Source organism: Zootermopsis nevadensis, unplaced genomic scaffold, assembly GCF_977971745.1.
Source record: "Zootermopsis nevadensis isolate Lab colony 2312 unplaced genomic scaffold, Znev_1.0 Znev_ptg000028l, whole genome shotgun sequence".
Classification (NCBI taxonomy): Eukaryota; Metazoa; Arthropoda; class Insecta; order Blattodea; family Termopsidae; genus Zootermopsis; species Zootermopsis nevadensis.
Window position 1 is genome coordinate 16,855,259 of NW_028259160.1, and position 22,817 is coordinate 16,878,075.

At 40.7% G+C, this 22,817-nt stretch overlaps 1 protein-coding gene across 1 annotated transcript; it reads left to right on the plus strand.

Annotated features, from left to right (window-relative positions):
- The first annotated feature begins 1,776 nt into the window (after positions 1–1,776).
- LOC110826673 (uncharacterized) lies at positions 1,777–22,690 on the plus strand. The gene is made up of 4 exons (XM_087357632.1): positions 1,777–2,058; positions 15,384–15,884; positions 16,669–16,890; positions 20,401–22,690. The coding sequence occupies exons 1-4, from the start codon at positions 1,957–1,959 to the stop codon at positions 20,515–20,517; spliced, it is 942 nt and encodes a 313-aa protein (XP_087213758.1). The 5' UTR covers positions 1,777–1,956; the 3' UTR covers positions 20,518–22,690.
- Positions 22,691–22,817: the final 127 nt, after the last annotated feature.

The window sequence follows — 22,817 nt, forward strand, 5'->3', positions numbered from 1 at the left end:
CCTTGGAATTTCAGTGTGCTCAAAAGAGTAAACTTTTACAACCTTGTTTCTGTCGGCTCAAAATATTCTCCTCAGTTCCATGGGCCCAAAACACTCTCAGTTTATTCCTCCTTTAATGTAAGAGACCAAGAATCACACCTATACAAAACGACAGGCAAAATAATAGCTTTACAAACACGGCACTTAAGTTATGTCACTTAGTTCAACAAACACATGAAACATTTTTATTTTTCGACAAATTTGTGTTATAATCGATATCGATGTTCGTAAAAAGATTAAATCTGTTTGCAACCGGACTTTCTAGCGTAATTTTATAAATTATCAGGAACATGGGAGTGTCCTTTCAGTTGCGACACACGCCCTTTCTGCACGCAATCTTTAAATTGAATTGTATTATTACATGTGAGCGTTTTAGGTACACGGTTGTAACCTACATGGAGCTGAAGTACTTTCATAATGGAAATTCCCACACTTTGAGAAGCAGTGTCATAATTTAAGGGCAAGTCACAAGAAAACGTAACTTCTAGTCCAAAGAAGTCAATTATAAAAAGATTTTTCCTTACTTATCACACAGACAGAAATTATCGTGGTAATGCTGGGAACAACAGTTTCGCAAAACAGCGTAAAGCCAGACGAATAAATCGACTGCAATTCATTACGAAATGGCTGGTCGGGAATTACAAGCCTATTAAATCAACTAAACAACAATAATTATCTGAAATATATTACAGTTTAGAACAATTAAGCAACCTAAGCTCCCAACACGCCAGACCGTGGGCTAAACACTACTTAAAAAATTCGGCACGTACCTCAAAGAGAACCATACACGTCTCCATGACAATGCTCAGCTGGTTAACACTGTTTATTCTGAGAATCATATGGAAAACATAGTAACCAATGGGATTTTAAGGGGCTACAACATTAAATTTCAATTAAAAGTTGATAAAATATGACTACATACTCTTTGTCTCCAGCGGTAACGAGTTGTACCTCCACTCCCCCCATACGTCTGCATGGCGTGATGCTTAGTTAAGCACCAGCGACAACTTTGTAAATTTTAAAGGGGTCTGACGATGATGTGTTACGTTCGGGGTTATTGGATGCTGTTAAGGCTTTGACCGGGATGTTCTTTTGTTAAATCTTATGTGGTACCGCCTGATTCAACTTCTAATGGTTAAGTGAAGTGTTTTCTTCGCGGTACGGTCTGGATTCGTAAATATTATGAAGACGAGCTTCGGCTTCAAAGGGTTAACCAGCTGATTTTCGTAATGGTGAGGTGTAGTGTTTTCTTCGCGGTACGGACTGAATTCATAAATAATATTCAGACGATCTTCGGCTTCAAAGGGTTAATAGATTTTGGGCCTTATTAGATAATATTTACGATCATCTGTGTTTACTGCCTTAGATTTCCCCGTAATTCTTTACGGGCAATTTACCATTAAACCTATAAAGGTTGATTAATTTGTTATTTTGCCTCTAATCCTTAATTCTGACAACAACAAAATGTTTTTAAGCTGGGACAAAACACCGATGCTTGCAGACACTCCTTACAGTTTCCCACCAATTCATTGGGCGTCTCGGCAAGCCTGGGGGTAAGTACAGTCATCGGCCCTTCAAGGCGAAATGCAGCAGTGGAGCTGAGTGCCGAAGGTCCTCAGCTCGTGGTACATCCGGGGCCTGCGAGGTCCAACACCTGCTCCCATTACTGGCAATGACCAACTTATCCCCGATGTTTCGTAAGACCTTGTAACAAACGAAGAATTTGCTCAACAAAAGTGCCACACCGCTCTCCGTGAGGGCATTTCCCCTGAAGTGTGTGAATGGGTGAAAGTGTTTGGGGGTACCCCTCCACCCGCATCGTATCCGACTCAGCTGAGGTCTCTCCTGCCTGCCGGCCTGCCTTCTGAAGGCAGTGTCTTCATCTATCACGGTGAGTCCAGTTCACGGGCAGCCGACATGACAGTGCCGTGTGTTAAGAGGTACAGCGTCTCAACACTCGTGACGCTAGTGTGTCTGCTAGCATTTGTTTCGGCAGGCACGCAGGATAACATCGAAAAGGTAATAAATCATACCACATGCATAGAAAAAGTGTCAGAACGTGTAATCTAATCAAGTTCTGTACATTTTTCTTTTTTCCAAATTTCCTCAGATTTTATATGTTACCGGAAATACCTGAACTAGTTTGTCCTACGCAAAACTAGGAACGCTGTCTAGTAAAATCTATTTTAGAAGGATTTAGGGGATGTTCTGTAACGTTTACGGTCTTAATGGAGCAAGGGTATTCAAAAACAGACATCAGAAATTATTTTTTTCTCCGTGTTCTGTTAAACATTCAAGACATGAATAATTTTTTTGTACGATAAACAGTTTTTTTTACAGTTCCTTTAAATTTTATGACTAGGGCTAAAATGAAATTAGCTCAATTATATTTAGTGACGACACCCTCCATACATACCAGATTTAATCAAAATGTAGTTCAGTTCTCTCAGAGGCAAGGCAAGCGAGATGAGAATAACACAAGGTCTTCAGCAAAGGTAAATAATTATCGGCTGTGCTAACATACACATTATTTTTACACGGAGATACCTCTCTGTGCATTCAAGGCCTGGACATTAATTTCAGGTTAGGTTATCACCTTCATGTTTTTTCCGCTCCAAAGAAAGCGCCTGTGGCACCCACTGGAAACGATTTTGGGATTCCCCGAGGCAGATTTACATATAGCGGTAACTAACAGAAAATTTACTCCGGCTAGATTTGCATTTCAATTGTAACATCTGAAATCTCAATCCGTCTGCTACCTTTTATCGTGTTCACAAGAGTCTGCCATGAGCCTTACACTGTATGAATTCAGCTCACCATATTTATTTAAATTAGGTTTTAACATTACCCTGCGTCCTATTCCCAGATTTACAAAAATATTGTCTCTTCGTTTGAAGTTTTCCGACTAAAAAAAATTTCTACGTATTTTCGAGTCGCGGGAGGACTTTGTACATCCTCCCCCCCGGGCCTGTTCGCTGTTCACGAACTGCAAATTCAGATGCAAGAACGCCAGAGAACGCTGCTCCAAGCGAAAATGTCCTAACTTCTTTCTAATAACTAATCGATCGCATGTTTCGATTTCTGCTGAAAACAAACCCTCAGTTTCCGGGTGATGGTTAAGTACCTGCTATGTGAACAGCACAAAGAACCGGTCCAGCTCTTACGTAATTACTCAGCATTGCGTCTCTCCAGCCACCCAGTATAATTCTTGGATTTCCTCAGTACCAAGGAGAAACTTCACCAAACTGAAAGTATAAAACCCAGGTTTAGGATTTGTATTTAGATGTACCCTCGTCGTGGTTACTGGCTATCCTGACTGACGATTAACTTGGTTTATTACACTCATATTCCTCGTTATACTTCAGTGACGTCTAATCTGCGTGTGAGCATCAGCTATTAGAAATTAATCAGCACGAGATAAAAAAAATGGCTACACCACCAGAATTCAATTTACAGAGCCCCGTTTTGTGGCAACCGATTTCACTACTCTAAGATCAAAAATTTCATTGGGGTTTCCGATCATGTTTTTATATTCCATTAATAGTTTACTTCAACACGTGTACATCGAATGCTATTAAGAATTTCAAGTTTACAATAACTTTACGTAAGACGCGAGTGTTTTTTTTTTCCGCGAACATCTAACAGCATCCCTGAGCGTGGCGGACCGAAACACCCGGTGTACTGCTTCAGCGCTATAATAGAGCAGCAAATTAATTAGTTATGTGGCGCGTGACACTGCTACTGCTCCTTAAACATTTCTGTTTGTTTGTCGTCTTGTACTTGTTAAAGCGAGACAATTTAACATCTGAACACAAGAAATTCTGAACTTTTGGCGTGACCCTTTGAGGGGGCGGGGAAAATTAATGTTATAATTTCGGTTCCTAATTTAAAAAAAAAATCTCCATTACAAGAATTAATCCTTTAAATTTTAAAGAAAGCGTATGCATATTGTCAGAACCAAACGCAATACGTAATACACTCTGTGGGCGAAGTGCTGAGTTGCTGAATATTGATCAGACGGCAACCACTGTAATGCAAAGAGGTAAATAAATGCCGACGTCTTCATGAACAATTCAAATTAATTAAGGACGCAACAGGTGTAACGCACATTGGGATATAAGAAATGCGTACACAATTTTGGTTGGAAATGGTAGAGATCACAGACGACCTAAGTACAGATGGGAAGATAGTATTAAAATTAATCTCATGGAATTAGGGTTGAAGGATGTGGATTGGATTCATCTGACTCAAAACTAGAAACTGCTAGCGAATATGGTAATGAATATTTGGACTTCATAAAAAAAATTTGACCAGCTGAGTCTACTATTAGTTTCTTAAGAACTGTGCAAAATTATGTTAATTGCAAGTGAGTGACCTCAAATGTGGTTTTTAACGGAAGGTAGAGAAGAAAAGAAACTTTATCCGTGATTTATATCTCCACAACACTCGTCACATACATTTATTCCGTCGATAAATTCAGACGGAACTGTGAATGTTGATTTCGTGTGGAGGCCATCTGGTTAATTTTAATTTTTTATTATTAAAAGTGGCCTATAAAAAAAGTTCAATAATTTCGCGGAGCAGTATAGACACACCTCTTCCTCTGATTTAAATTTTTTACATCCTGTGACAACTTATAATGTGGGGATTAACACGTAAAGAATATGGCGGGGGAAACATAATAAGACATCTTTCTTTTCTGAATCAAATAATATAAGGCAAAAACAGACTGTATTTTATCAAAATCACCTCCTTAAAAAACTACGAAATTTAATCCATCCATTGATTAATTTCAACAGCAATAACCAAGTAATCGCCTTGGAGACGCGCTGTGTTTTCTTTGAGGTAAGAACTGGATATTTAAATATTATTTACATGGGTTCCGGCTTCGAAGGGCATAGCTGAAGTCATGACGTCACTCTGCTGGTTGTCTATACAATTCTCTAGCCCAGATAATGACATACAATATGATCGAATGGTAAAGTTAAGAGAGATTTATTTTCAACGTACACATGTACGAAGTGAGCCAATTGTTCTGTCTTCTTACAAGACGCAAACTATGTCAATGTTCTGATTGCAGCAAACGTTTCAAGGATATAAACCAGGTTAAAAGTTTAAATTGACGTACTGATTTCATCTTATCGCCCTGCAATGCGAGTACAAGGTCATTAAAGCGAAAGTACGAGGGGGTACAACGCGCCATGATATTCTTGCACAATTTATATAACGTGTGGGCGTAAACGTAGGTCTGTCACTGTCAGGGGAAAACCTAAGGACACAAAAGGTTTTGGAATATTGATTGATACAAGGTGGACACGACGTGGCTTTCGGCGAGGGAATTTCGTGGACGAACGAGTCCACTGTGGCAAAATTTCGAATATGGCAGCAACTTCCTGCTTCTTGAAAGCAATAAGGTGCATGAACTGGCATTCCACTATTGAAAGTCCGCCCTTAGGCACCATGACACAGCGATAGTTTCCTCCGCTCATCTTCAATCAGATGTTACGTCACAAATGTAAAGAGCAAGCGAGTTTAGCGCAAAACTGGCGTAACTCGACTTCTTTGAAACTCGGCGGACGCTAATAAAATGAGATATTTTAAGAAATCTTATTGTTGTCATTGATAAAAACCCGGGGGGGAAATCGATCTGGAATGAATGACGGACTATAAGATGGTAAAACGGGGGGGGGGGGGGGGGGGGGGTTCAGTTCTGCCGCTGTGTCCACCCACCTAATTTATTCAGGGTCTCTGTTCACGGGAGGTAAAAGTGACTGGAGCTTATAGCTTATCGCCCACGTCTATATAATGCCAGGGCGAATATATGGAATGTTACCTCCACGTTCAAACTAGTTAATGTGTTCTTCAGGCGTACGCAGGCTTTAATTCCTATTATTATATTTATATTTATTATTATTAACAAAGTAATTTAACTATTATTATTATTATTTAGTATTATTTATTTTATTTAGAATTATTAAATTGAATTATATTTCTTAGGTATCGTATTTAGCCCATTTATTTGTGAAATATGATTCAATAAATGAATCTAATTATTATTATTATTATTAATATTGTACATTTATATATTTAGTTTCATTTGTTTGTTTTACTTTTATTATTATTGAAATAAATTAATTACTTATTATATTTTATCCTGTACTCTGGTTTAGTGCTTGGCTGTTGTCAAGCACTTTCATAAATGAATTGAATTGTTATATTTATGGCTGTAGGACCCGAAGGTTTAATCAGTCAATTACTTAACTAAGTTTCTTAGACACTTTGCAAGTGGCCACTGAATCAGTCATTATCTACGGCGTGTGAATTCAGACAGTCATATTCTGGATTGTTGAATCAACACTGAAGATAAAGGCAGCACGTTTCTTCAAAACGTTAGTATACACCCACAAGACTACACTACGAAATGACTCAGCCAGTCAGAGAGTAATTAAAGGCGTATAAAACCATTTCGCCCTGATGATTTGAAGTGTTTAATTAATAACAAATGACAGTTCATTAGCGCACTGCGATAACGCTGCCCATACGAAAGGGCTGAAAGAGATGAGATATAAATGCTTAAAAGGTTACGAACGTGTTTGATCTGACAAACACGATTAACGGGCCTCCGCAGGGTAAATTATTAATTTGGACTTGGCAGTGGCGTACATATCTAATTCGGAAAATTACTCTCAGTTCGTTTCATTCAAAAGTAGCTGACAGTCTCGCGCGGTTAGGCAATAGCACAATATCGGAGTATGAAGAGTTTTAAATGAAATTATGAAATACCAGGCATCTACGAGGCGCGTCCACAAAGTAAGTTTCCCACTCGTCCCGCAGCTAGCAAACCTTATATTGCGCGAAGCGACTGTGCGTACGTGATAGAGCAATGACGTAGCATGGCGCATGCACTAACGGTACTTCCCGCGTTCTCACAGTAGCATCGTTGCAGCTGTTGAAGATGGAGGTTCTTATTCCAGCTCCCGCCGATTGTGAAGTGCGGTCAGTGATAACGCTAGGCCGCACACGGCTCGACGGACAGCAAGTCTCCTGCAGGAGTTCAGCTGGGAGGTGTTTAATCATCCACCCTACAGCCCGGACCTCGCTCCCAGTGATTTCCATCTTTTCCTACACCTCAAGAAATTCCTGTCCGGTCAGCGTCAGCGTTTTGAGAATGACAGAGAGGCGGAGATGGTTGTCACACAGTGGTTCCAATCCCAGGCGGCAGACTTCTACGACACAGGTATTCAAAAGTTGGTCCCACGGTATGACAAATGTCTCAATTCCGGTGGCGAATATGTTGAAAAATAGCTGGACACTTGCTGTATCTGTTGCAATAAATATTTCCATGAAATTGTGTTTTGTTTCTGTAAACGGCCCCAGGGAAACTTACTTTGAGGACGCGCCTCGTATGAAGTCTTAAGTTAATTTATCGTATGTAAACATCTATTCTTGACGTAAAAATATAAAGCAAAACCCGATTCTGTTCAGGTAAAAGCTACACTGTAGGGCCCAATCGATAGAGCTAATCAATATCTCCGGAGATAGACTACCATCTCCGAAACGTCGTGATTTTTTATTCATTTTATTTAATCTTGGACGATGGATAATATCCAGAAAACAGTTTACTTCAAGTATTACTATGTTCGTAATGGCTCAATGCCTGGTTCGCCTTTACGTGGTGAATATAATTTCCTAGTTTAAAATATCGAGCCAGGAAGGAAAAGTCATTACAATTTCCAGAAGACCCGAGTTAAGGCGGAATGAATAATTGGTTGTGGAGAACACACCACGATCATAACATTTATTTTAATATGTAGTTAAATATTGATTTAACTAGTTCATTTTATTGATAGCAGTAAAATCCAGTGCAGTATGGTTGAGTAAGTTGTTATGAACTACATTTCATGCGTTACGATGTTCTGGACGGACGGATCCATCCCCTCCTTTAGGCACAAACTTGTTACAAAGAAACTTATATATTTATATGCGAAGTCTAGCAGTAGGTAATCATTACTTCAAAGTCATTTCGCCGCTGTTGAACACGACAGAAGCCACACCCATCCAGTGGGAAATTACCCCAAACAAACGAGGAGTAACTGGGGCAAATTCATGAGCAGAACACAGCAGAGCATTTAGCTGCATTTTGAATCAAGAAAGGAAACTCGATTCTGGTCTGAAACTGTTTACACCTTTTTTGATACTTAACTCAAACATCATTAGATGGTTTAATTCTGATCGTCATGTAATAACCGGTTAGGCTTGTCTAACGCTAACGCTCCAGAGGTACAAGGTTGAAAGTGGGCGAGTTCTTGGCTATTTCATACGAGGTTTCCGCCCGTGTCTTAAGCCGAGACAGTGCTTTCAAAAAAGACCACTGTCGCTTCATTCCAAAACCTCCCGTAGTCCCGTGGACCTGTAGGCAGATAAGGACGTTTCGGCAAAAAAAAAACCTACCACTTCATCCTCAGAAATTTTTGTATCTATCTAAAAGTGTCTATGACGTAACAACCCATAAGACGAACATCGACTACCTCGAATCTCACATCATATTCTGTCGATTTCAACTCAGAGTTTCTTTTGGCGTAATTTCTCCCTTCGTTGCATGAAGTTTACTTTCGGTAACCATGACAAAGATTTTTGCTACTACCACCAAGATCTGCACCGGCGGCGGCTCCAGGCGGGCTCGCGCCCTGACCCTTCCGCGCACACCGCCGCGCCCTCCTACTCGACGGGGCTTCAGCTTACACGCCTTTGCCTTCCGGGTAGATTCCCGCATACAAAAAAGTGATGAAATTTATTCAATTAAGGAAGAAAAACGTAGCAGGTTCTTAAGAGAGATTAATATATGGCTTGCTACTTGGGTGAGAATGGAAAGAGGAAATTATCCACGTGAAGGGGAAAAATCTCCCACAACGCAACACTTCTGCGATTTCATGTTGAAGAGACTGTTACAATAGAGGTCATTGAAGGTGGAGGCTTCGGTGCGATAAATCAAACAAGTTTCGTCAACTTGTTTGAGAACTATCAGGATATTCCGCGGGGTTACAAGAAATGTCAGTCTTGTAACGCCATAAATTTATGTCTCGAAGGTACATTTATTTTTTCGTCTAGAAAATTTCTCTCATACGAAATACGATTCGTAACAAATACGTGCTAGAATCTTCTACACATTATAATTTTTTTAAAAAAACGTTCGGGAATGATCCACGTCAACGAACGTTGCGGTCACAATCTTCAGGGTAGACGTGTATTGGGGCTTTTTAAAGAAAGATTTACATGCATCAGGGCAGTTATTAACACCCTGCTCCAGTTGACAAAAGAATATGTAACAACTCGACAGCCCCTGATCTGTTTTTCATTACATCTGATATTTTAGTTTTATAAAAATAAACTTATACACTCGAATTTTGGTTAAAATCAGACAGACACTTTTAACACGAAGACTTTCACGTGTTTCTGCACGCGTGAGCATCTCGAACACAACAAGCTAAATATTTATCGGAGCGAAAAATGTTTTGGAACAGGAGTCGTATGTGAAGACAGACGAAACAAATATTTATGTCCGACGCACTGTTTTTCGCAAGTCTTGCGGGCTTCTGTGACAATTAAACGAGGCCGATATCAGTGCCCTCTCACGTCTGAAAAATTGCATTGATTTCAACCTTGTTGCTCTGACCTTTACGTAACATATTTAACAAAAGAATAACCAGTAGGGTTTGAGGTTTCCACGAAGGCTGAGTCGGAAGGCAGCAAGGTCCTCCGAAACGTCGGTAAGCTTCTACCAGACTACACGGCGCTACAACCCAGAAGATCATCTTCAAAAGAATAACCAATTAAGATAACGCGATGAATAACATGAACCAAATGATTTAACTAATGTAAAGGACTGGACTCTTAAATATTATTAGATAACATTCGAGCTTCACAGGGATAATTGCTGTTACTGGAAACCAGTGTACCTGTTCCAAAGAGCTGCTTCAAGCTGACGTAAGAATTCCTGGAACAGGTTCACAAACATGTAGAAACGAATAAACTGAAAATCTCACATCGTTACAGCAATTTGTATTGTTAATGTTCTAAAGCTCTTTGGAGACTACATGTAGTTAAGTCCAGACTTTAATGCATCTTAAATCTTCCGTATGTTGAACGATTTTAATTAAATTTGGTATCGCAGACTTTTACCAGAATCTCAAGGAGGTATCGTCTTTACAATGTATATTGTTTGGATAAACAGCCGTGGAGTATACATGTACTCGCTGGTCTAAACTTTGGAATAATAAATTTACCACAAATTCAGTTACAAAACTGATTCTGTTTTAATTTTACCTGGTTCTGTGGGAAATATATGAAGCGGACTTAGCTATGCTTCAACATTTTCACGCCGCGGTTACAAAACTCTACCATGAAGTTCGCCCATTCGTAAAAGACGTATATTTCTATATCAATCACCTCGTTTCAGCAGAATCATCTCGTTTAATCTGTATAAACGCGAGAACAACGCGATTCCATTGTTTTTATAACAAAATCAAATGGATACATGCGAGGAAATTCGATTACACAGGCCCAATTGTTATGCATTTTGAGACGTTTATGGTTTTCTGCCTTAATTTTCTGATTTAACGTGGATTCCAATGCGGTCGATATTAATAAATCGATTGTTACAAAGTTCTGTGGCTACAATGCAACGCGGAGTATAAATAACACTGCCACATTGTTGAAGTCTGGATTTAAATTCTACTTTTTATTTGTTGATAATTGAGAAAGAATCGGTACAGACGAGTTTGAGGCATATTTTTACACGCAACAATGCACGTTATTTGCTCGGCTTAATAAATAATTCGACAATGTTCTGATGTGTACATATCTGGGACGACAAATTTTAATGAGGTTTGTATTAGAATCAAATAACACTTCTGCATTCAGAATTGTTTCACTGTTTCCTTAAAAAAACCTACGATAAATTTAGCTTTCAAAAACACCAAATGCAAAATATATAAAACAATAATTTGACAAATCTGCGACTTTGACAGCAAACAATGAATCTGACTAGGCCCAAGCGGGTTATATCACACAAAGATAATCATCATTAAGTACGCGTACCACCTGGCATTGTCAAGATGCAAAAGTCTGGTAACCTACAATACGCTGGGCATGTCTAGGACAGGGAGGCAAGGAATGCATATCGAATGTCGGTGGGTTCGTGCCCAGGTCAGTCCACTGTGGCATTTGCTGTTAGGTTTATTTAGATTAGCCTAGATAGAGTTTCTTAGGTTAGGATAGAGAGGGATGTGTTGTTTTACGATGGGTTGGGATGTGTCCTGGAGAATTTCTAGTGTTCATCAAGTGGTCTGGTGTTGTCCTGGAGAAGTCCTGGAGAAGTCCTAGAGTAGTGCCTCAGAAGCCCGTTAGAGGATTTACGTAAGCTTTAAGTCATAGAGAAGTGCTGGAGAAGTCCTGGAAAGGTTCTTCTGAAGTCCTTAGGCGGTGTCTTTGATCCTGTGTTGTCTGTTAGGTTGGGTTAGGTTAGGTTGGGTTAGGTTAGGTTAGGTTGGGTTAGATTGCGTTAGGTTGGGTTGGGTTAGGTTAGGTTGGGTTAGGTTAGGTTAGGTTAGGTTGGGTTAGGTTAGGTTAGGTTGGGTTAGGTTAGGTTAGGTTGGGTTAGGTTAGGTTAGGTTGGGTTAGATTACGTTAGGTTGGGTTAGGTTAGGTTAGGTTAGGTTGGGTTAGGTTAGGTTGGGTTAGATTACGTTAGGTTGGGTTGGGTTAGGTTAGGTTAGGTTAGGTTGGGTTAGGTTGGGTTAGGTTAGGTTAGCTTGGGTTAGTTTAGGTTTCATGAGAGCCCTTCGGTTTCCCCTGACAATATCATTCCATCGCTGCTCCATATTCACTCATGTATCACGTGATCGGTGGACAATATGCTCTCCAGCGGCCAAGATACACAAAGACATCCGCACTTTAACATGAAAATTGCAGAAAAGATCAAAAGCAGAATTCTTGAATAGCAGAGTGGTACAAATACATATAAAAAACTAAGCATCTGTAGTCTAACATTCATGAAATTTTTTTTAAGGCGACGAAAAAAGTAGTACAAGATTGACGGGCATGTAACACGCATAGGTGAAGTGAGAGATGGACACAAAAATTGTAATCGAAAAACCTGGATGGGAGAGACCACTTGCGAGATCCACGTGTTAATGGGAAGATAATATTTTATGTATTTGCCTGTCGATTTCAGAAAAATATCACCGAGACCTGAAGAAAACGGAAAATCAGCATCCACACTCGTAAGCGACATTTGGAGATATTCATGCGCGTACTTTTTACGTGCAGGAAGAACAAATGTTGCAACAGAACAAGAGGAAGACTGTCTCCCAGAGTAGCGTTTGTTCGTTTGTTTGTGGATATTGGAAGACACTTCACGTTTCTTCTAGAAACTCGAGTTTGCGTGTTTTAAACCTTCGCTTCTCACCTTTCACTTGTTTCAGCTACATAATCCGAAACCTAACCTAACAACGCAGTAAGGAACTCAATGAGTCTACTAATTAACAGAGGAAGTTAAAGTAAGCGAACTTCCGGAGTCAGACTTGGGCAACGTACTTATTTGTTTACATCCACTTTGCATTTAAAACGTCTGGAATCTCGCCTGTAAGCACCATTATCACAGCAGGGCTACTACTTCCTTAATTACAATATAACCTTTCATTTATTTATGCCTGAAGATGACAGTCTTCAGGGAAGTTGGGTCGTACAGTTTCGGAAGCGATTACTGCGTCCATCGTCAGGGCTATGAACGTCTACTAGGCTACATGGCACAACGACCCAGAAGATGGCCAACTTCATGAGGACCTGAAATAACACTTAGTTTCGCTTCGTGTTCTCGAACTGCAGTTTGGGAACCAATGAATGTATAGCTGAAGATTTAATTGAGTAAGAAATTGTCTTAGAATATTGAAACGGGGATTGGGATCGTCACGTTTCCACGGTGATTAACCAACAGTGAAAGGCGTGACCACACGGTTAAGCAGCCGTAGGGTAAATGGAAGAATTTTAATTTTGAAGTGAATGGGTTTATGTTTACGATCAATGCGCCCCTAGTGAGAAAAATGCAAATATATCATGGCACCGTTCTCCGCGGTAAACACACACACAAAGAACTTTATATGGTTACAAATATCAAAAATAAGAATCACGTTGCAGATTTCTACATAATAATATTTATCGCTGCCATATTTATGAAAAGATAATATATAGATATATTTCTGCAAGTAATTCTGATTAACAGAAATTGTGAGTGGAAGGATTATACTAAGGGGATAAACTACTCCTCACTGGAAAGCTAACGTCTCCATGATGTGACCTATGAAATGTGAGAAATCAAGCCATGGAATTAAAACCTTTCCGTCACAACAGACAAGACCAAACACCCCTCAGCATCATTTTTGATGATCGTGTGGACATTTAATCTTGGTCACGACACCAGGGAATCTTCGGTGCATCCTCCCTAACAATATTAAATGAAGTATAAACTCTTTCTAATTCGTTTATCTCCATTCTACGTTCCTTTCACTTACCTAGTTTCTGACAATCTATTAAGCAATTTTTTTTTCCTTTTGGGTAACGCAAAACCTCAGTCGCGGTAACCGATGTCCGAGTAAAGACCCAAACCCGAGACTTAAATAATAAAAATAAAATGCTTTCTTGTTACATTACCTATGACCCGGAATTCAGGTCGAATGTATCGGGAAAAGATATACCGCTGAGCTAAACTTATCCATTTCGTAACCTCCAGTTCCTTTCCCTACACAACGTAAAATAATCTCGAACCCAATGGACAAAGCACGAAACGTTTTTCTTATGGTCACGGTCGGATGCTGTCCACACCAGCAGTTGTGTGCCACAGCACGACTGGCATCAAAAAGCACCATGAAACATTTCATTGTATACGGAGTTAAACCATGATTACTAAAACATGAAATAAAGTCCGTGGGGGTCAGGCGTGGGGGGGGGGGGCAGTATCTTGAAAATAAACTGGGGCTGTTGAGAAATTTTCATACAGGATGATGCAATTTGTAATACTCTCACTTTGTCCGCAAACGTCCGGATGTGTAATCTGTAACATTCGCTTGCACTGAAGGCTACGTACAGCTGTTACTCATGAGCACTTAAAAGTAGAGTAAGCCGATCGGAAAAGGGGAGTTCTCGGGTGTTCTGACTACAATTGTAAACCTTCTGCACCTAGCGGCATATTGCATGACACACCGTGACTCACAAAACCACAAATGTGTGTGACTGGCTACGGACTGGGCGACCGGGGTTCGATCCCCGACGGAGGGGGCAGAAGATTTTTCCTCTAGCCTCTGCGTCCAGACCGGCTCTGGGACCCACCCAGCCTCCTCTACAATGGGTACCGGGGTCCTTTCCCGGGGTAAAACCGGCCGGGGCGTGACGCTGACCACTCACCCCCATCTAGTGCCGAGGTCAAGGAAGAGAGGAGCTATACCGCCACTCCCCCCAAGCGCCTACATGGCGTATAGTGGGACAGCTTTTTACTTTGCATTATCCTTCTTCCACTCTTCATGCTGAATTCCTTTCGTCTCTCTAACTCTGGGTCTTCGTCTCCTCCTCCTGGTGGCATCTTCGCCGCCATGACAATTTCATATCTCAAACAAGTGAACAAATCACCAAAACAGAAAGGGAAAAAATAGGATTTTAGAAGGACCTGGTACTATGTCAAATCTGAGGTGACCTGCGATCCGAACTACAGGGCACTCAGCATGTCATGCGCATTTGTTAGGATCGAATTACATAAAAAGCAGCTTCCCTCCCGTCTCCTGTATTCTCGTGGTGAAAGTCTGAGAATCTTCCTCACCGCGACCTCGTTTGACGAGGCACAGAGTGACCACTACCACGAGATATTGCCTCAAGCTGTGCACAGCGTCCATACATCCTCGTTCATGTACGGCTCGTATGGGTGCAAAACGTGTTTTATTTCCTCAACAAGATTCGAATCTCGCTACCAGTATCGTCTAGTAACACGACAACGAATCAGAATCAACTACCGAAACTTCGGTATATTAAATATGACTCAGGAATTGGACACTGTACAATTTAATGACTCAACCACCGTCTCACATATTTAGAGAATCATTAAACTGTCTGACTCTATAATTATTTACTATGAAGTCTACAGAGTGTGCCAGAAATAGTTCGGTACTTAGCAAAGTACCAACATGGCGACGACGCGAACTATTGGGCAAAATAAAACCCCCTATATTCGTTTGGTTCGATGTTGGTAGCGAAACCTCGATGGAACACGCCATTAATGAAACTTTTTTTTCTTTCCGTAGTGCAAGCGTCAGATATTCAGAGAGCAGGTGCTGCCACACAGCGGGGGTAAGATTCCTGATGACGCGTTCCGGGCCGACCGGCTGGCCCTCAACAGACTCAACAAAGACGGAATCTCCGTTCCCGACGGCATATTACTGGACGCGCGGCGCCACGAGAAACACCCGAACGTGCGTCACAATTCAGACCTTGAGATGTCCGTCATCAAGCTAGTGCTGACGCCCGACGGGCGGTATGTACCACCGGAAGGGCGGTACCACTACCAGAACCCGGTAACGGTGGACTCCACCTACGTCATTCGGCCTCCCATAGGCTCGTACAAACACGAGCTGCGTCATCGGCCGGCGACCATCCGACGGCCGATACCTGCACCACTGGAGCTACCGGCGAAGCCAGAGCCTGAGAGCAGCCTTCCCCTGTACGTGGAGGACACGGACAGCTACTTCTTCCAGAGCCACCAGAGACTGTTCTCGGATCATTTCTACCCGTTTTACACACCGCAGGTAAGATGTTCGTTCGTCGGGTTGATTGTTAGTTGCGTTACTCAGAATTTGGTTCGTCACTTTGCCCTCAAATTTTTTCTAGTGGCTTGGTTCATTCACTGATTAGGTGAGGTCTCTATCCTGGGCCAACTGAACCATATTTCCATAATATTCATTTTGTAATCCTTCCATGTGCGTCTAGGTCTTCTGAGTGGTCTCTTTCCTTCAGAATTTCCAGCCAGAATCCTAGAAGTATCTGTGATCTCCCCAACCGCGTTGCTTTCTATTATCCGAGGTGAGAATACCAGCGTGTTAGCACAAGGCTATGAAATCTTGTGTAACACTACAGCCTAATGTGCAGCTCTTGCAAAGGAATTTCTTCTGTGGAATTCAGACGCCGTCAAGCCATCGCGAAATCCGTCATTTGGCTTCTGATTTAAATTAATTAACCAGTGGGGTTAAGCACGCGAAGTTTTGTACGAAGACAGTCACACGCATGTCTACAATTTTCTTTTGTGAATCGACTTTTAAGGGTTACAATTACAAACAAATTACCAACGAAGTCGGAATGCCAACTAGTGAAAACTATGGCACAGAAATTATTAATTCATAATTCTTTGCATCTTCAACATATGGACCGAAACATCTCAAGGTAAGTAAGAGTGTCGTACGACGTGTTGAGAACTACTTGTGTTCCCGTATGTTTTAAAATACAATTTTAATATCATCCTCCCAACTACGCTCAGGTTTCCCAAAAAACCATGTCCACCCGAGGCGTTCAAAACACCGAACCATTTACTTTCAGACGCTGACCACAGACCTGGACGCCTTCTTCGAACACTTTTATAACCATGGGCGACTGGTAAGGCAATCTCCAGCCCGAATCTACCACTCAGAGGGCTCCAAGATACCGGGCACTGAAGGGAGAGATTACCCCTCCTACAGCAACATCCCAGAGACTGGATTCGCCTGCAGTGAAATTCGTCAGAAGGACAAAATGTACGCGGACAAACGGACGAGATGTCAGGTGAGATCTGTCACGTGACAGGAGATATTCACTTGGCGAGACTTCATGTTATCAAATAGGCACATATTGTTGTCATCATGTCTGTCCGTCCAAAAAATTCAACTCCAAGACTTGAAGTAACAGATTTGTATACACTATAAGTGCACAGTGCCACTGAAATCTTGAAGTAGCTTAGAGTTTTTGCAGGCAACAGTCTTGTTTCGACGACACTCTGCTGTTAATTGTGTTAGGAACATACTTTCGTCATGCAAATGCATGGCTCCAACAGCTTCGTGTTCCTTCCTGTGTGGCACAACACGTGTTGCGTCTAGAACACTGCATTTCTCAACGAAAATAAGATCTTGGACTTCTCTTCTAACAGGGAGATTTCGGTACGAAACGACAAAACTATTTTACCTTAATAAATTCTACTCCAACTTTCTACTATCTCATTAACTATTCTCCATCCGCTACTCCGTTTCTACATTTATGCTGTTCACGCACAGAGTGCTCCTAAAACACGTAAATTTATTCAGAAATGACAACGCGTGGCAAGCAATGGACCTGGTAACAAGCCCTTCTGCCCCTACGTACTAGGAAGTCACAAAAGTTTCTTCCATATGTTTTCAACCTAATAAATCCCAGAAGAACAGCTGGTGTAATATAGCCCCAGCCATCAGTAAAGTAACACAACACGTAACGAGTACATTTCGAAGTATTTTACTCTCAATCTCCCTGACGATGGAGTCAGCAAAGACCTCTAAAACGATGGTAAACTTCTACCAGACTACATGGCGCAACAACCCAGAATACAGCCATCTTCATGTTTTACTCTCATTATCAAAGTAACTGACGTGTCATTGCAATACGTAAAAGTTAAAAATTCGAAACGTAATTTTTAAAATTTCGGTTCATTTTAAACCATTTTAAACGGATGCTTTACGTAGCTGTTAAATCGCCCGTGACTCAGTACTGAGGAATCTTGTAGCTGCATTTAAGCCACACGTTTATACCTCAATTCTGATGTTACTCTGTAAATAGTGGAAAATTAGTGGTATTTAGTCGACTTAAAATCGGTAACCATTATAAACAAACGTGCTTTTATTTCGGAGCAAATTGAAAGCTTTTATTCTGAAGTGTTATGTGACTTGAAACCTCTTTTCTACATGACAACGTCGGTAAAAGGAGGGTTGTTATCGGGCTTATAATATAAGTTCCTCATGGATTACAAAACAGAACTTTAAATTGTACATTCAAACATCAGGAACTGTGTTCCTTACGGCCAGATGTTGTTCACAGCTGTGGGAAAATGGACGAAACTTCGTCTTGTTTCTTTACGCGTAACAGGAAATATTTCGACAACTTTGAACGAGAGTCTGAAGTCTGTGTTTACGCAAGACAACGGCCAAATCATAGAATCAGAGCAGAGGAGTACAAGAAGGAGTCCCGGAGAAAACCTTAACCAACTTCGTAACGTCGTTAAATATATTTTATAATTATTACCTCTTTTGCAAGAATTACATTTTAAATTCTATCCTGAAGAAGGCTGTCTTCTGGGATGTTGCACCAGGTACTCTGTTAGAAACTGACCGTCGTTTCGCAGGTGCTTACTGCCTCCATCATCAGGGCCCATTTTTCACCGTGGTCATTATTTTCCGTTGCATCATCAGTATATACTAAAATCAAATTAAAAATCACAGCGTAGAATCGCAAAAAAGTTTTTACTCAAGTTCTTCGTAAGACAGATAACAACACATAAATGTGAACAGAATTGCGCAACGCGAATCTTTCCAGTTTATACGCCCAACTCGGAGAGAAAGGTCCAAGTTTCACACCCATAAGTGGTAACATGGCGACTGGCCAAGGACCTAATGCCATTCCTGTCCGGGTTCTGCGAATTAAATTCCAAGTCCGCACAAGAGTTCATCGGAGCGTGACCCGGGTGAGGGCACGTCCCCCCCCTCCCTCGCCTCACTGACGTAACCTGCCTGCATTAAGGCCTTGGAACGTCCACGTTCCTCAAAACTGTAACGCTTCGAGACGTAAATAAGCGGCACGGTGTTCGTGTCCAGCCTCTCGCCAAAATCTGCATCCCGCTGTAGCAGAAACCTCCCACAAAAAAAGAGGTCACGCACCCTTTCGATTTATTAATCTTCCTTCTCAACCTCCTTCCACCTCTCCCATTTTCCTTCGTCTCTACCTCAGTTTATCAGTCTCTTTCGCCCTCCTTTCATCACCTTTTTTCTCCGTCTGTCTTTTCCTTTGAGGGATGACGATACGGAAGGAGCAAAATTCAAACGAACTTTCCGATTAGGCAGTGAACGAACGAGAAAGTCGATTCGTGAACCGTCCAGACAATAAAATCTTCAATCAGTACTTAGTCTTGGGTTAATCACTCATCCCGCGAGTCATGAAGTAGATAAATGACCAGCGGATTAAACAGAAAGAAAGTTCTGTACTTGATCGATCTGTGGCGAGAATTCTGAAGTACGGAGCACCAAAATTACACGAATAATGACCACTTCACGCTTTGATTTTCTTTCCTGAATGATATATGGGATCATTTTATCGTCTGTGAAAAGTAAAATTACACCATGACAATGTTTTATAGACCCGCAAGCCATTAGCTATCCGTCACAGCAAAGAAATGCAAATACCACCTCCGAATCACACAAATCAATCGCGTGGTGGGAACTGAACCAGCGTACCACGTGGTGAGGCAATCAACAGCTGATCATTCTGGTCTGTCAAGTTGTTAAATGCTACGTCCATTAGCGCGCGTTTGTAAAGACGAGGGTAATCGCTTGCCGAGTGTTGCAATACTAAAACAAGGGTTTCGAATCGACTGACGACATCGGCTAAATTCAAACAGACGGACGGACATGTAGAAATGACGACAGAAGGGTTTGGTTCCGCGGAACACAATTTGCTAACCACACATTTATGACGCCTTCAATAGATATTTTGCGACGCTCAGTTCGTGGAAGCGTACACACACACACTAACAGAAGATTCATTGCTGTTGGCCTAACCTAATAGAGGGGTCCGCCTTTTGAAGTTTTCCTCGTCCATTATTTCAACGTCCGACTAAAGCTTATCGATAGGTCGACAATCGATACGAAGCCGAGCCAAAACGTTTCTCCGGTCAAATATCGCTCACAACTTCCATTTTCTTCGTGAACATATGCCCTTCACAAATTCACATTTAAATAATACGTTCCTTGAGCTTATACGTCTGTCCGTCCGTTTCTGGTCTATTCTTTAAACATCGTTTAAAAATACTGATAAATTTTTATTAAAATCTGTTTCAAGAACGTCAAGTTATTTGAGGTATTACCGCCCTACAAACAAAACTGCTGTCGTGAGATCTGAGGTTCCGAAGATGCCTGCATTTTGGGATGCAGCGCCTGACAGAAGTTTACCGAAGTTTCAACCCCTGCTGACGGAGGCAGCAAGACCTCTGAAACGTCTGTAAACACGTGTCAGACTAAACGGCGCAAACAACTCTTAAAGACTATTTTCGTGTTTCAGGTGTTTCATTTATGTCAAAAGGACGGCAGGCGAGATTCCTTCATCTGCCCCAAAGGAACTGTGTTCAACCAGGCTCTAAGTCACTGTGACTGGTGGTACAACGTCAAATGCGGATGAGAACCAGCGTCTCCACCTGGACTAGCTACAGGCGACGGGGGGCAACCTAACCTCACTTACTTGGCATCGTAATTACACTCCAAAAACGATAATATTAATACAAAAGCAGTTCTACAAATTTCAGGACACTTACAAAGTTTAATCTCCTCGTCTTATTAACTACTAAGTACACTTAACGTTTAAGTGTATTCTACAGTAGTTTATTGTGACTACCGGCTGTGACGCGGAATAAATTCCTAGGTTTCCGTTTATTTATCGGTATCTGCCCGAAAATTAAACTTCTTGCTGATTATATTTTCTATTCATGGAATCAGAACCACTTGAGAATGACACACAGTTCCAGCGACAATGATTTCCAAAAGAAATAAAATATATATAAACATTTACACGGAAAATGGATTAGTCGTGGTGGACCCGGTGGCCGCCTCTTTCACCGGACTTCATGTAACTACTAAAACTCTCACAGATGTCGTCGCTGACATGTTACGTCACTCCCACATCACAGCTGGCAGCCACCAGAACTTAAGTGTCACTGACTGTGTATTACAGTGGCTTGCAAGTGATTACACAATAGGACATTTCATTTACGTGTGTCTTGGAAACTGTAAAACGCCATTGTTCGCACAGTGATTATCGAATATGTAGACTGTCTTATTCGTGTCTAGAAAAAAGAGGCAAGAATATTCGAAAAAAAAACACGGATAATCAGTGTTGCAATCTTTATCTTATCGATTATTAGTGTAGCACTAACAACAGAAATTCACTGGAGCTGTTTCTATTTGAACCCCCTTTCATCGAGGGAGTATCCAAATGCGCGCAAAATGTAAGGGGAACTAAAACAGACCGGAGGAGAGCGAAGTCTTTGTTCAGATATGCCCTTGAAAAAATATACGACAAAGCCGGGCATTACAAACCTAAACTAAATTAAACAAGACTCAAAAAAAAACGAATAATCAGCGAACGGATTAAGCAATGCATAGATAATCGTGTATATAATATTATAATTAATAAAAGCGCACCGTGCTGGCATCTAATTAAGAAATACATAATTTTAAATGTAACCGTGTATCTGCATAACACAAAATATAGTGGTTTTTTTTTTCCAACAGCATTATGACACGTCATAATTCTGTTGTACATTCCTGTGAATGACGGTGTAAAATTCCTCATATCAACCGAACAGCAGACATTTCTGTTCCGGATTATAAGTTAACACAAGGGTGCCACATTTTAGAAGTAACCGGTGTTACCTAAACTCCGACAACGGACGCACTCCTGAGCTAGTTCAATCCCATTTACAACTTTACATTTCCCAAAAATCATTTTAATATTATTCTATAAATGGTTTATATAGGTCATCGTTAGTGCAGAGAAATCTACGCGGCTGCGATGGGCTGGAGACGTAGCTCAGTTAACGAATATAAATGTAGTGGGATATCGAAAGAGTGACTAGAGAAAAAATATTGAAGTGACTTTAGGGACGGAAGGTTTATGTGACTGGCATATTATTGCAAATAAAGAGAAATCTCGTTAACTTACCTACCGTACTACACGACGAAACGTCCCTGAAGTCATCCAAGTTCACACTAGTCGCCGTGAGAACCTAAAATCACAAGAAATTACAAATCTTTACAATAAAATCTATAATTAAAATACTACTGATAAATTCTACCGTATTTTTCTGTTTAAATGTTTTAAACATATCAAAATATGTTAGTAGTACGAAATATTACAGGGAATTAATGTAAATATAGATTAAACCAATACGGTTTCGAAATATCTGTGACGTGTTTTGTCATTAAGGGGCTAATTTATGACACGTGACTTAAGCCAAGGAACTCTGAGAGCAAAAATTGGTACAAGAAATTCACCAGTTAACATTTAATATTTTAAATTATTATTAATATCCTTATTGTTATTATTACCATCATTCACGCTTTGAAATTTCATTACATTTGTTGCCATATACAGGAGATATTCTGTTGTACTTTTAAGCTTTACTCTTATTAAATTTTCTGTTACGCAACTTTTTTTATATTTGAGAAATGAATTTTCTAGAGCCTGAGGATCAATATCAGAAATCAGTCACCTCTTTCATGTATTCCATTAACTTTATTAAAAGTTTAAATATTTATAATCACGAATCAGAGCCGAATAAACTTAAAATTCCCAACACGCTAACAAATTATTGACAGCAGTTCTGATTTATCCTTGAGCGATCCATGTTCTGTATGCCTCGAAACCCTTTCCTTGCAGATGTATTTTATTTTATTTTACATTATACATTTTAACTTAAACTT

What these genes read in the sequence shown, in the direction of transcription:
- LOC110826673 (XM_087357632.1), top strand. Translation starts at nt 1,957, where the DNA reads ATGACAGTGCCGTGTGTTAAGAGGTACAGCGTCTCAACACTCGTGACG. An exon ending in CGCAGGATAACATCGAAAAG is followed by an intron (nt 2,059 to 15,383) that starts GTAATAAATCAT and finishes TTCTTTCCGTAG; the next exon opens with TGCAAGCGTCAGATATTCAG. An exon ending in ACCCGTTTTACACACCGCAG is followed by an intron (nt 15,885 to 16,668) that starts GTAAGATGTTCG and finishes ATTTACTTTCAG; the next exon opens with ACGCTGACCACAGACCTGGA.